The sequence below is a fragment of the Grus americana genome, unplaced genomic scaffold, assembly GCF_028858705.1.
Source record: "Grus americana isolate bGruAme1 unplaced genomic scaffold, bGruAme1.mat H_87, whole genome shotgun sequence".
In the NCBI taxonomy this organism is placed as follows: domain Eukaryota; kingdom Metazoa; phylum Chordata; class Aves; order Gruiformes; family Gruidae; genus Grus; species Grus americana.
Window position 1 is genome coordinate 14,170 of NW_026561412.1, and position 12,463 is coordinate 26,632.

A 12,463-nucleotide genomic window follows, 5' to 3' on the forward strand; every position below is an offset into this window, starting at 1 on the left:
GCGCCTTCTCTTGTGCAGGCTGAAGAAGGCCAAGTCTCTCAGCCGGTCCTCGTCGGAGAGGTGTTCCACCCCTCTGACGGTGTTTGTGGCCCTGCTCTGGACCCGCTCCAACAGGCCCGTGTCTCCCTGGTACTGAGGGCTGGGGAGCTGCTGATCATCGGTCGGTCTGAAGCGGGGATGGGAGGTGGAAGATGCTGAGGAGACAAGGGCCGACGAGGTGCTTCTGAGGACGGTGGTTAAACCCTGGGAGAGGTTTTCCAGAGCGGTGGAGGACAGTGCCTCCTTGGGGAGGAGGCGCCCGAGAGAAGAGCGGGCACGGGCCGTGGCGAGCCCCTGTTTGGAGCGAGTAGGGGTTGAGTGGAGGTCGCTTCCCCCCACCCCAAAGGCTGGTTGGCGTGCTTCTGAGACGAGAGGCGCTGTTGAGCTTTTTGCCAGAGGCCTTTATTTTCTGTCGAATAAATAGGTGAATAAATAGATCGACGCCATTGTCAAAATAAATAGGCCGAGTTCCATAATAAATAGGGGAGCAGTCAGGGGAGGCTCAGGGTGCAGGGCCGTTCTGTCAGGGGCTCCTGCCCCTGGGCGAGGGGAGGAGGCGGGAGGACAGAGGTGGGGAGGGATGGGGTGGCGGTCCAGAAGCGGTGGTGGGGGTGCGTGGGGCCGTTGGGCTAACTGCGCGTGTCGCGGGTGAGGCGGTGGAGGTGTTGTAAGCAGGCGCGAGCTTCAAGGCGGACGTGGTCCCAGGCGCAGGCGCTGTGGTTGTGGGCGTGGAGGAGGTCGTGGATGCGGCTGAAGTACTTGTCGATGCTGAGCAGCCGGTTGCGGGGCCCTTGCCTTTTGAAGCGCGTCCCGTTGGCTGGCAGGCATTGCTGGAGCTGCTGGATGTGGTGGTGGAGGTTGTTGAGGAGTAGGTGGCGTGCCTGGGCGTCCCAGTGGCGGGGGGGTGCTGTGGCTGCTGAGGGTGTCGAAGAGGTGCTGGAGGATGTGGAGGGCGGTGGCGGCGCCTTGGTTCGTGTGGTTGTCGTGGAGGAGGGTGTCGGGGAAGGATGGCGGCTGCTGGTGGTGGCAGGGCTGTGGCGGGCTGGGAGCCATGGCCTGGAGGAGGTTGAGGCTGTCCCAGGTGAGGGTGGCGTGGCGTGGCCGCAGGTGGTGGCAGGCGAGGGCGGTGGCGAGAGCCGTCAGGAGGAGCAGGAGCGCCGGGGCGCCGTGCCGCGGGCAGGGCTGTGGGGTTGCGTGCGCAGCCATGGTGGGGCTGTGTGCGCTGCGTGGGTGGTGCTGGGCGGGAGCCTGGTCGGGCTTGGTGGCGGTGCGGGTGGGCGCTGTGCTTGGGGTGCTGCTAGGTGGCCGGCTTTATGCGGTGCCGCGGCTTTCCCTTCCTCGCTTTCCGATTGCAGCGAGTTTCTGGTTGCGTTCTCAGTTTTGGCTGGCGGCTGTGGTATTCTTGGGGAAGTGTGTTGGTGGGGCGGCCGTGCTTGGGGAGGGAGGGATGGCGGTCGGTGGCGGTGCTTTGCTGGTGGTGTGTTGGGGTTGGGTTGGCTGTAGTGGTTGAGTAGGGGATGCGAAAGCGCTGGCTGGGGCAGAGCCCTCGGGGGCAGCTGTGCCGGGGAGGGGTGTCAGGGTTTCCCTGTTGCTGCCTCTGTTGTGGGGCTGAAGTTTCCCTTCCTGGCCAAGTGTCTCTTTCCGTCTGTCGTGCCCTGGTGTTGGTTGTGGTCTGTTTTCCTTTTGCTTGTGGCTCGCCTTTGCTTTCATCTTAGCTGGTCTTTTCTGTTGGTGCTGGGAAGGGTTGTGATGTCACTTGGCAGAGCCCGGGGAGCCCTTATCCTGGAGCGAGGGCCTGGGGGTGGCGGCGGCGGCTTGCGAGGAGGTGGCTCTGGGTGTGGGCACGTGAGCATTGGATGTGTTGCTGGGTGGAGCTGCCCCGGCTCCGGTGTTTGGAGGCGGTGAGGTTGGGGAAGAAAGGCAGGAGGAAAGGCTTCAGGAAAAGGAGGAGGGAAGAGGGGAGAGTTCTGCTCCTCCTGCTGCCGGGGCTGTTGCCGGCAGCGCCGCGTTGGGTCCTGGCTGCGGTGCCAGTCGTGTGCCCCCGTAGCAGGGGTCTCGTTGTGTTTTCTCTGCCTCCTTGCCCGCCGAGGTGTCTGGAGAGCACAGAAGACAACGTGGCCCGTAAGCGAAGGGTCTAGCGTTTGGGACGGCCTGAGCCCCTGCGCCCCTAGAGGGAGGGGTGTCCAGGAGTCCTCTGGAGGTGGATCTGAGCCAGCTGATGGAGTTGTCGAAGGCCAGGGGGAGGAGGAGGTGGAGGTGTCAGTGGCTGAGGTTTTCAGGCCCCTTGCCAGAGCAAGCATGGCGTTCTGCTTGCCTGAGAGGCGCTGGCCCACGTGCTCGGTAAGCTTTTGGAGCAGGGGAAACGCGTGTGCGCTGGTGGTGGTGGCGGCGGCGGCGGCAAGGCGGTGGCAAGCTGGGAGCCACGGTCTTGCCAGGCAAGGCTGTGTCGGTGGATGCTGTGCTTGGGATGGTGGCAGAGCGCGCGGTGATTCGGCGTACCGAGGTGCCGTCGCTGCAGGAGGTAGGCTGATGTCGGAGGTGCGTGGCTGGAGCTTGCGTGCGTTGCCCTGGACTAGAATAGGTGGTGCGGCAAGGTGTTTTCGAGCAGCGCAACGGGAGAGTTGTCGTGACGAACGCCCGAAGCGTCAAGAGCAGCGGACCTCGGCCCAATCCAAGCGATCTCTGGCGTGCCTCTCCTTCGTAGAAGCATCGAGCGGTTTTTTGGGTTGGGAGCGACCTTTAAAGGTCGCCTGGTCCACCCTGCCAGCAATGAGCATGGATATCTTCAACTCGATGGGGTTGCTCAGAGCCCCGTCCCACCCGACCTTGAATGTTTCTGGGGCTGGGGCATCGACCACCTCGTGGTTGGGGGGTGGGGGGTGGGCAACCTGTGCCGGCGCTTCGCCAGCCTCATGGTAAAACGTGTCTTCCTTCTCTCTGTTGCGAATCTCCCCCCGTTTTAGTTTAAACCCCTGAGCCCTTGTCCTATCGCTAGAGGCCCTGCTAAAAAGTCTGTCCCCATCTTTCTTGCGAGCCCCCCGTAAGTAGGGAAAGGCCGCCAGAAGGTGTCCCCGGCGCCTTCTCTTGTGCAGGCTGAAGAAGGCCAAGTCTCTCAGCCGGTCCTCGTCGGAGAGGTGTTCCACCCCTCTGACGGTGTTTGTGGCCCTGCTCTGGACCCGCTCCAACAGGCCCGTGTCTCCCTGGTACTGAGGGCTGGGGAGCTGCTGATCATCGGTCGGTCTGAAGCGGGGATGGGAGGTGGAAGATGCTGAGGAGACAAGGGCCGACGAGGTGCTTCTGAGGACGGTGGTTAAACCCTGGGAGAGGTTTTCCAGAGCGGTGGAGGACAGTGCCTCCTTGGGGAGGAGGCGCCCGAGAGAAGAGCGGGCACGGGCCGTGGCGAGCCCCTGTTTGGAGCGAGTAGGGGTTGAGTGGAGGTCGCTTCCCCCCCACCCCAAAGGCTGGTTGGCGTGCTTCTGAGACGAGAGGCGCTGTTGAGCTTTTTGCCAGAGGCCTTTATTTTCTGTCGAATAAATAGGTGAATAAATAGATCGACGCCATTGTCAAAATAAATAGGCCGAGTTCCATAATAAATAGGGGAGCAGTCAGGGGAGGCTCAGGGTGCAGGGCCGTTCTGTCAGGGGCTCCTGCCCCTGGGCGTGGGGAGGAGGCGGGAGGACAGAGGTGGGGAGGGATTGGGTGGCGGTCCAGAAGCGGTGGTGGGGGTGCGTGGGGCCGTTGGGCTAACTGCGCGTGTCGCGGGTGAGGCGGTGGAGGTGTTGTAAGCAGGCGCGAGCTTCAAGGCGGACGTGGTCCCAGGCGCAGGCGCTGTGGTTGTGGGCGTGGAGGAGGTCGTGGATGCGGCTGAAGTACTTGTCGATGCTGAGCAGCCGGTTGCGGGGCCCTTGCCTTTTGAAGCGCGTCCCGTTGGCTGGCAGGCATTGCTGGAGCTGCTGGATGTGGTGGTGGAGGTTGTTGAGGAGTAGGTGGCGTGCCTGGGCGTCCCAGTGGCGGGGGGTGCTGTGGCTGCTGAGGGTGTCGAAGAGGTGCTGGAGGATGTGGAGGGCGGTGGCGGCGCCTTGGTTCGTGTGGTTGTCGTGGAGGAGGGTGTCGGGGAAGGATGGCGGCTGCTGGTGGTGGCAGGGCTGTGGCGGGCTGGGAGCCATGGCCTGGAGGAGGTTGAGGCTGTCCCAGGTGAGGGTGGCGTGGCGTGGCCGCAGGTGGTGGCAGGCGAGGGCGGTGGCGAGAGCCGTCAGGAGGAGCAGGAGCGCCGGGGCGCCGTGCCGCGGGCAGGGCTGTGGGGTTGCGTGCGCAGCCATGGTGGGGCTGTGTGCGCTGCGTGGGTGGTGCTGGGCGGGAGCCTGGTCGGGCTTGGTGGCGGTGCGGGTGGGCGCTGTGCTTGGGGTGCTGCTAGGTGGCCGGCTTTATGCGGTGCCGCGGCTTTCCCTTCCTCGCTTTCCGATTGCAGCGAGTTTCTGGTTGCGTTCTCAGTTTTGGCTGGCGGCTGTGGTATTCTTGGGGAAGTGTGTTGGTGGGGCGGCCGTGCTTGGGGAGGGAGGGATGGCGGTCGGTGGCGGTGCTTTGCTGGTGGTGTGTTGGGGTTGGGTTGGCTGTAGTGGTTGAGTAGGGGATGCGAAAGCGCTGGCTGGGGCAGAGCCCTCGGGGGGCAGCTGTGCCGGGGAGGGGTGTCAGGGTTTCCCTGTTGCTGCCTCTGTTGTGGGGCTGAAGTTTCCCTTCCTGGCCAAGTGTCTCTTTCCGTCTGTCGTGCCCTGGTGTTGGTTGTGGTCTGTTTTCCTTTTGCTTGTGGCTCGCCTTTGCTTTCATCTTAGCTGGTCTTTTCTGTTGGTGCTGGGAAGGGTTGTGATGTCACTTGGCAGAGCCCGGGGAGCCCTTATCCTGGAGCGAGGGCCTGGGGGGTGGCGGCGGCGGCTTGCGAGGAGGTGGCTCTGGGTGTGGGCACGTGAGCATTGGATGTGTTGCTGGGTGGAGCTGCCCCGGCTCCGGTGTTTGGAGGCGGTGAGGTTGGGGAAGAAAGGCAGGAGGAAAGGCTTCAGGAAAAGGAGGAGGGAAGAGGGGAGAGTTCTGCTCCTCCTGCTGCCGGGGCTGTTGCCGGCAGCGCCGCGTTGGGTCCCTGGCTGCGGTGCCAGTCGTGTGCCCCCGTAGCAGGGGTCTCGTTGTGTTTTCTCTGCCTCCTTGCCCGCCGAGGTGTCTGGAGAGCACAGAAGACAACGTGGCCCGTAAGCGAAGGGTCTAGCGTTTGGGACGGCCTGAGCCCCTGCGCCCCTAGAGGGAGGGGTGTCCAGGAGTCCTCTGGAGGTGGATCTGAGCCAGCTGATGGAGTTGTCGAAGGCCAGGGGGAGGAGGAGGTGGAGGTGTCAGTGGCTGAGGTTTTCAGGCCCCTTGCCAGAGCAAGCATGGCGTTCTGCTTGCCTGAGAGGCGCTGGCCCACGTGCTCGGTAAGCTTTTGGAGCAGGGGAAACGCGTGTGCGCTGGTGGTGGTGGTGGCGGCGGCGGCAAGGCGGTGGCAAGCTGGGAGCCACGGTCTTGCCAGGCAAGGCTGTGTCGGTGGATGCTGTGCTTGGGATGGTGGCAGAGCGCGCGGTGATTCGGCGTACCGAGGTGCCGTCGCTGCAGGAGGTAGGCTGATGTCGGAGGTGCGTGGCTGGAGCTTGCGTGCGTTGCCCTGGACTAGAATAGGTGGTGCGGCAAGGTGTTTTCGAGCAGCGCAACGGGAGAGTTGTCGTGACGAACGCCCGAAGCGTCAAGAGCAGCGGACCTCGGCCCAATCCAAGCGATCTCTGGCGTGCCTCTCCTTCGTAGAAGCATCGAGCGGTTTTTGGGTTGGGAGCGACCTTTAAAGGTCGCCTGGTCCACCCTGCCAGCAATGAGCATGGATATCTTCAACTCGATGGGGTTGCTCAGAGCCCCGTCCCACCCGACCTTGAATGTTTCTGGGGCTGGGGCATCGACCACCTCGTGGTTGGGGGGGGGGGGGGGGGCCAACCTGTGCCGGCGCTTCGCCAGCCTCATGGTAAAACGTGTCTTCCTTCTCTCTGTTGCGAATCTCCCCCCGTTTTAGTTTAAACCCCTGAGCCCTTGTCCTATCGCTAGAGGCCCTGCTAAAAAGTCTGTCCCCATCTTTCTTGCGAGCCCCCCCGTAAGTAGGGAAAGGCCGCCAGAAGGTGTCCCCGGCGCCTTCTCTTGTGCAGGCTGAAGAAGGCCAAGTCTCTCAGCCGGTCCTCGTCGGAGAGGTGTTCCACCCCTCTGACGGTGTTTGTGGCCCTGCTCTGGACCCGCTCCAACAGGCCCGTGTCTCCCTGGTACTGAGGGCTGGGGAGCTGCTGATCATCGGTCGGTCTGAAGCGGGGATGGGAGGTGGAAGATGCTGAGGAGACAAGGGCCGACGAGGTGCTTCTGAGGACGGTGGTTAAACCCTGGGAGAGGTTTTCCAGAGCGGTGGAGGACAGTGCCTCCTTGGGGAGGAGGCGCCCGAGAGAAGAGCGGGCACGGGCCGTGGCGAGCCCCTGTTTGGAGCGAGTAGGGGTTGAGTGGAGGTCGCTTCCCCCCACCCCAAAGGCTGGTTGGCGTGCTTCTGAGACGAGAGGCGCTGTTGAGCTTTTTGCCAGAGGCCTTTATTTTCTGTCGAATAAATAGGTGAATAAATAGATCGACGCCATTGTCAAAATAAATAGGCCGAGTTCCATAATAAATAGGGGAGCAGTCAGGGGAGGCTCAGGGTGCAGGGCCGTTCTGTCAGGGGCTCCTGCCCCTGGGCGAGGGGAGGAGGCGGGAGGACAGAGGTGGGGAGGGATTGGGTGGCGGTCCAGAAGCGGTGGTGGGGGTGCGTGGGGCCGTTGGGCTAACTGCGCGTGTCGCGGGTGAGGCGGTGGAGGTGTTGTAAGCAGGCGCGAGCTTCAAGGCGGACGTGGTCCCAGGCGCAGGCGCTGTGGTTGTGGGCGTGGAGGAGGTCGTGGATGCGGCTGAAGTACTTGTCGATGCTGAGCAGCCGGTTGCGGGGCCCTTGCCTTTTGAAGCGCGTCCCGTTGGCTGGCAGGCATTGCTGGAGCTGCTGGATGTGGTGGTGGAGGTTGTTGAGGAGTAGGTGGCGTGCCTGGGCGTCCCAGTGGCGGGGGGGTGCTGTGGCTGCTGAGGGTGTCGAAGAGGTGCTGGAGGATGTGGAGGGCGGTGGCGGCGCCTTGGTTCGTGTGGTTGTCGTGGAGGAGGGTGTCGGGGAAGGATGGCGGCTGCTGGTGGTGGCAGGGCTGTGGCGGGCTGGGAGCCATGGCCTGGAGGAGGTTGAGGCTGTCCCAGGTGAGGGTGGCGTGGCGTGGCCGCAGGTGGTGGCAGGCGAGGGCGGTGGCGAGAGCCGTCAGGAGGAGCAGGAGCGCCGGGGCGCCGTGCCGCGGGCAGGGCTGTGGGGTTGCGTGCGCAGCCATGGTGGGGCTGTGTGCGCTGCGTGGGTGGTGCTGGGCGGGAGCCTGGTCGGGCTTGGTGGCGGTGCGGGTGGGCGCTGTGCTTGGGGTGCTGCTAGGTGGCCGGCTTTATGCGGTGCCGCGGCTTTCCCTTCCTCGCTTTCCGATTGCAGCGAGTTTCTGGTTGCGTTCTCAGTTTTGGCTGGCGGCTGTGGTATTCTTGGGGAAGTGTGTTGGTGGGGCGGCCGTGCTTGGGGAGGGAGGGATGGCGGTCGGTGGCGGTGCTTTGCTGGTGGTGTGTTGGGGTTGGGTTGGCTGTAGTGGTTGAGTAGGGGATGCGAAAGCGCTGGCTGGGGCAGAGCCCTCGGGGGCAGCTGTGCCGGGGAGGGGTGTCAGGGTTTCCCTGTTGCTGCCTCTGTTGTGGGGCTGAAGTTTCCCTTCCTGGCCAAGTGTCTCTTTCCGTCTGTCGTGCCCTGGTGTTGGTTGTGGTCTGTTTTCCTTTTGCTTGTGGCTCGCCTTTGCTTTCATCTTAGCTGGTCTTTTCTGTTGGTGCTGGGAAGGGTTGTGATGTCACTTGGCAGAGCCCGGGGAGCCCTTATCCTGGAGCGAGGGCCTGGGGGTGGCGGCGGCGGCTTGCGAGGAGGTGGCTCTGGGTGTGGGCACGTGAGCATTGGATGTGTTGCTGGGTGGAGCTGCCCCGGCTCCGGTGTTTGGAGGCGGTGAGGTTGGGGAAGAAAGGCAGGAGGAAAGGCTTCAGGAAAAGGAGGAGGGAAGAGGGGAGAGTTCTGCTCCTCCTGCTGCCGGGGCTGTTGCCGGCAGCGCCGCGTTGGGTCCTGGCTGCGGTGCCAGTCGTGTGCCCCCGTAGCAGGGGTCTCGTTGTGTTTTCTCTGCCTCCTTGCCCGCCGAGGTGTCTGGAGAGCACAGAAGACAACGTGGCCCGTAAGCGAAGGGTCTAGCGTTTGGGACGGCCTGAGCCCCTGCGCCCCTAGAGGGAGGGGTGTCCAGGAGTCCTCTGGAGGTGGATCTGAGCCAGCTGATGGAGTTGTCGAAGGCCAGGGGGAGGAGGAGGTGGAGGTGTCAGTGGCTGAGGTTTTCAGGCCCCTTGCCAGAGCAAGCATGGCGTTCTGCTTGCCTGAGAGGCGCTGGCCCACGTGCTCGGTAAGCTTTTGGAGCAGGGGAAACGCGTGTGCGCTGGTGGTGGTGGTGGCGGCGGCGGCAAGGCGGTGGCAAGCTGGGAGCCACGGTCTTGCCAGGCAAGGCTGTGTCGGTGGATGCTGTGCTTGGGATGGTGGCAGAGCGCGCGGTGATTCGGCGTACCGAGGTGCCGTCGCTGCAGGAGGTAGGCTGATGTCGGAGGTGCGTGGCTGGAGCTTGCGTGCGTTGCCCTGGACTAGAATAGGTGGTGCGGCAAGGTGTTTTCGAGCAGCGCAACGGGAGAGTTGTCGTGACGAACGCCCGAAGCGTCAAGAGCAGCGGACCTCGGCCCAATCCAAGCGATCTCTGGCGTGCCTCTCCTTCGTAGAAGCATCGAGCGGTTTTAGGGTTGGGAGCGACCTTTAAAGGTCGCCTGGTCCACCCTGCCAGCAATGAGCATGGATATCTTCAACTCGATGGGGTTGCTCAGAGCCCCGTCCCACCCGACCTTGAATGTTTCTGGGGCTGGGGCATCGACCACCTCGTGGTTGGGGGGTGGGGGGGTGGGCAACCTGTGCCGGCGCTTCGCCAGCCTCATGGTAAAACGTGTCTTCCTTCTCTCTGTTGCGAATCTCCCCCCGTTTTAGTTTAAACCCCTGAGCCCTTGTCCTATCGCTAGAGGCCCTGCTAAAAAGTCTGTCCCCATCTTTCTTGCGAGCCCCCCGTAAGTAGGGAAAGGCCGCCAGAAGGTGTCCCCGGCGCCTTCTCTTGTGCAGGCTGAAGAAGGCCAAGTCTCTCAGCCGGTCCTCGTCGGAGAGGTGTTCCACCCCTCTGACGGTGTTTGTGGCCCTGCTCTGGACCCGCTCCAACAGGCCCGTGTCTCCCTGGTACTGAGGGCTGGGGAGCTGCTGATCATCGGTCGGTCTGAAGCGGGGAGGGGAGGTGGAAGATGCTGAGGAGACAAGGGCCGACGAGGTGCTTCTGAGGACGGTGGTTAAACCCTGGGAGAGGTTTTCCAGAGCGGTGGAGGACAGTGCCTCCTTGGGGAGGAGGCGCCCGAGAGAAGAGCGGGCACGGGCCGTGGCGAGCCCCTGTTTGGAGCGAGTAGGGGTTGAGTGGAGGTCGCTTCCCCCCACCCCAAAGGCTGGTTGGCGTGCTTCTGAGACGAGAGGCGCTGTTGAGCTTTTTGCCAGAGGCCTTTATTTTCTGTCGAATAAATAGGTGAATAAATAGATCGACGCCATTGTCAAATTAAATAGGCCGAGTTCCATAATAAATAGGGGAGCAGTCAGGGGAGGCTCAGGGTGCAGGGCCGTTCTGTCAGGGGCTCCTGCCCCTGGGCGAGGGGAGGAGGCGGGAGGACAGAGGTGGGGAGGGATTGGGTGGCGGTCCAGAAGCGGTGGTGGGGGTGCGTGGGGCCGTTGGGCTAACTGCGCGTGTCGCGGGTGAGGCGGTGGAGGTGTTGTAAGCAGGCGCGAGCTTCAAGGCGGACGTGGTCCCAGGCGCAGGCGCTGTGGTTGTGGGCGTGGAGGAGGTCGTGGATGCGGCTGAAGTACTTGTCGATGCTGAGCAGCCGGTTGCGGGGCCCTTGCCTTTTGAAGCGCGTCCCGTTGGCTGGCAGGCATTGCTGGAGCTGCTGGATGTGGTGGTGGAGGTTGTTGAGGAGTAGGTGGCGTGCCTGGGCGTCCCAGTGGCGGGGGGTGCTGTGGCTGCTGAGGGTGTCGAAGAGGTGCTGGAGGATGTGGAGGGCGGTGGCGGCGCCTTGGTTCGTGTGGTTGTCGTGGAGGAGGGTGTCGGGGAAGGATGGCGGCTGCTGGTGGTGGCAGGGCTGTGGCGGGCTGGGAGCCATGGCCTGGAGGAGGTTGAGGCTGTCCCAGGTGAGGGTGGCGTGGCGTGGCCGCAGGTGGTGGCAGGCGAGGGCGGTGGCGAGAGCCGTCAGGAGGAGCAGGAGCGCCGGGGCGCCGTGCCGCGGGCAGGGCTGTGGGGTTGCGTGCGCAGCCATGGTGGGGCTGTGTGCGCTGCGTGGGTGGTGCTGGGCGGGAGCCTGGTCGGGCTTGGTGGCGGTGCGGGTGGGCGCTGTGCTTGGGGTGCTGCTAGGTGGCCGGCTTTATGCGGTGCCGCGGCTTTCCCTTCCTCGCTTTCCGATTGCAGCGAGTTTCTGGTTGCGTTCTCAGTTTTGGCTGGCGGCTGTGGTATTCTTGGGGAAGTGTGTTGGTGGGGCGGCCGTGCTTGGGGAGGGAGGGATGGCGGTCGGTGGCGGTGCTTTGCTGGTGGTGTGTTGGGGTTGGGTTGGCTGTAGTGGTTGAGTAGGGGATGCGAAAGCGCTGGCTGGGGCAGAGCCCTCGGGGGCAGCTGTGCCGGGGAGGGGTGTCAGGGTTTCCCTGTTGCTGCCTCTGTTGTGGGGCTGAAGTTTCCCTTCCTGGCCAAGTGTCTCTTTCCGTCTGTCGTGCCCTGGTGTTGGTTGTGGTCTGTTTTCCTTTTGCTTGTGGCTCGCCTTTGCTTTCATCTTAGCTGGTCTTTTCTGTTGGTGCTGGGAAGGGTTGTGATGTCACTTGGCAGAGCCCGGGGAGCCCTTATCCTGGAGCGAGGGCCTGGGGGTGGCGGCGGCGGCTTGCGAGGAGGTGGCTCTGGGTGTGGGCACGTGAGCATTGGATGTGTTGCTGGGTGGAGCTGCCCCGGCTCCGGTGTTTGGAGGCGGTGAGGTTGGGGAAGAAAGGCAGGAGGAAAGGCTTCAGGAAAAGGAGGAGGGAAGAGGGGAGAGTTCTGCTCCTCCTGCTGCCGGGGCTGTTGCCGGCAGCGCCGCGTTGGGTCCCTGGCTGCGGTGCCAGTCGTGTGCCCCCGTAGCAGGGGTCTCGTTGTGTTTTCTCTGCCTCCTTGCCCGCCGAGGTGTCTGGAGAGCACAGAAGACAACGTGGCCCGTAAGCGAAGGGTCTAGCGTTTGGGACGGCCTGAGCCCCTGCGCCCCTAGAGGGAGGGGTGTCCAGGAGTCCTCTGGAGGTGGATCTGAGCCAGCTGATGGAGTTGTCGAAGGCCAGGGGGAGGAGGAGGTGGAGGTGTCAGTGGCTGAGGTTTTCAGGCCCCTTGCCAGAGCAAGCATGGCGTTCTGCTTGCCTGAGAGGCGCTGGCCCACGTGCTCGGTAAGCTTTTGGAGCAGGGGAAACGCGTGTGCGCTGGTGGTGGTGGTGGCGGCGGCGGCAAGGCGGTGGCAAGCTGGGAGCCACGGTCTTGCCAGGCAAGGCTGTGTCGGTGGATGCTGTGCTTGGGATGGTGGCAGAGCGCGCGGTGATTCGGCGTACCGAGGTGCCGTCGCTGCAGGAGGTAGGCTGATGTCGGAGGTGCGTGGCTGGAGCTTGCGTGCGTTGCCCTGGACTAGAATAGGTGGTGCGGCAAGGTGTTTTCGAGCAGCGCAACGGGAGAGTTGTCGTGACGAACGCCCGAAGCGTCAAGAGCAGCGGACCTCGGCCCAATCCAAGCGATCTCTGGCGTGCCTCTCCTTCGTAGAAGCATCGAGCGGTTTTTGGGTTGGGAGCGACCTTTAAAGGTCGCCTGGTCCACCCTGCCAGCAATGAGCATGGATATCTTCAACTCGATGGGGTTGCTCAGAGCCCCGTCCCACCCGACCTTGAATGTTTCTGGGGCTGGGGCATCGACCACCTCGTGGTTGGGGGGTGGGGGGTGGGCAACCTGTGCCGGCGCTTCGCCAGCCTCATGGTAAAACGTGTCTTCCTTCTCTCTGTTGCGAATCTCCCCCCGTTTTAGTTTAAACCCCTGAGCCCTTGTCCTATCGCTAGAGGCCCTGCTAAAAAGTCTGTCCCCATCTTTCTTGCGAGCCCCCCCGTAAGTAGGGAAAGGCCGCCAGAAGGTGTCCCCGGCGCCTT

General features: G+C 63.6%; 4 protein-coding genes across 4 annotated transcripts; all 4 read right to left on the bottom strand.

Annotated features, from left to right (window-relative positions):
• Window positions 1-668: 668 nt before the first annotated feature.
• Window positions 669-1,245, bottom strand: LOC129200389 (interferon-like). Its single transcript, XM_054811739.1, is given in 2 exon segments — window positions 669-941; window positions 943-1,245. Coding segments are annotated over 2 exon segments (576 nt in total).
• Window positions 1,246-3,782: 2,537 nt separating this feature from the next.
• Window positions 3,783-4,358, bottom strand: LOC129200392 (interferon-like). Its single transcript, XM_054811743.1, has one exon. It carries the CDS (start codon window positions 4,356-4,358, stop codon window positions 3,783-3,785), a length of 576 nt encoding a protein of 191 aa, XP_054667718.1.
• Window positions 4,359-6,898: 2,540 nt separating this feature from the next.
• LOC129200397 (interferon-like) lies at window positions 6,899-7,475 on the bottom strand. Its single transcript, XM_054811748.1, is given in 2 exon segments — window positions 6,899-7,171; window positions 7,173-7,475. Coding segments are annotated over 2 exon segments (576 nt in total).
• Window positions 7,476-10,011: 2,536 nt separating this feature from the next.
• On the bottom strand, window positions 10,012-10,587 carry LOC129200391 (interferon-like). The gene has a single exon (XM_054811741.1). The coding sequence runs from the start codon at window positions 10,585-10,587 to the stop codon at window positions 10,012-10,014; it is 576 nt and encodes a 191-aa protein (XP_054667716.1).
• Window positions 10,588-12,463: the final 1,876 nt, after the last annotated feature.

Excerpts from the sequence above, each read along its gene's own strand:
- LOC129200391 (XM_054811741.1), bottom strand. The coding sequence starts at position 10,587 with ATGGCTGCGCACGCAACCCCACAGCCCTGCCCGCGGCACGGCGCCCCG.
- LOC129200392 (XM_054811743.1), bottom strand. The coding sequence starts at position 4,358 with ATGGCTGCGCACGCAACCCCACAGCCCTGCCCGCGGCACGGCGCCCCG.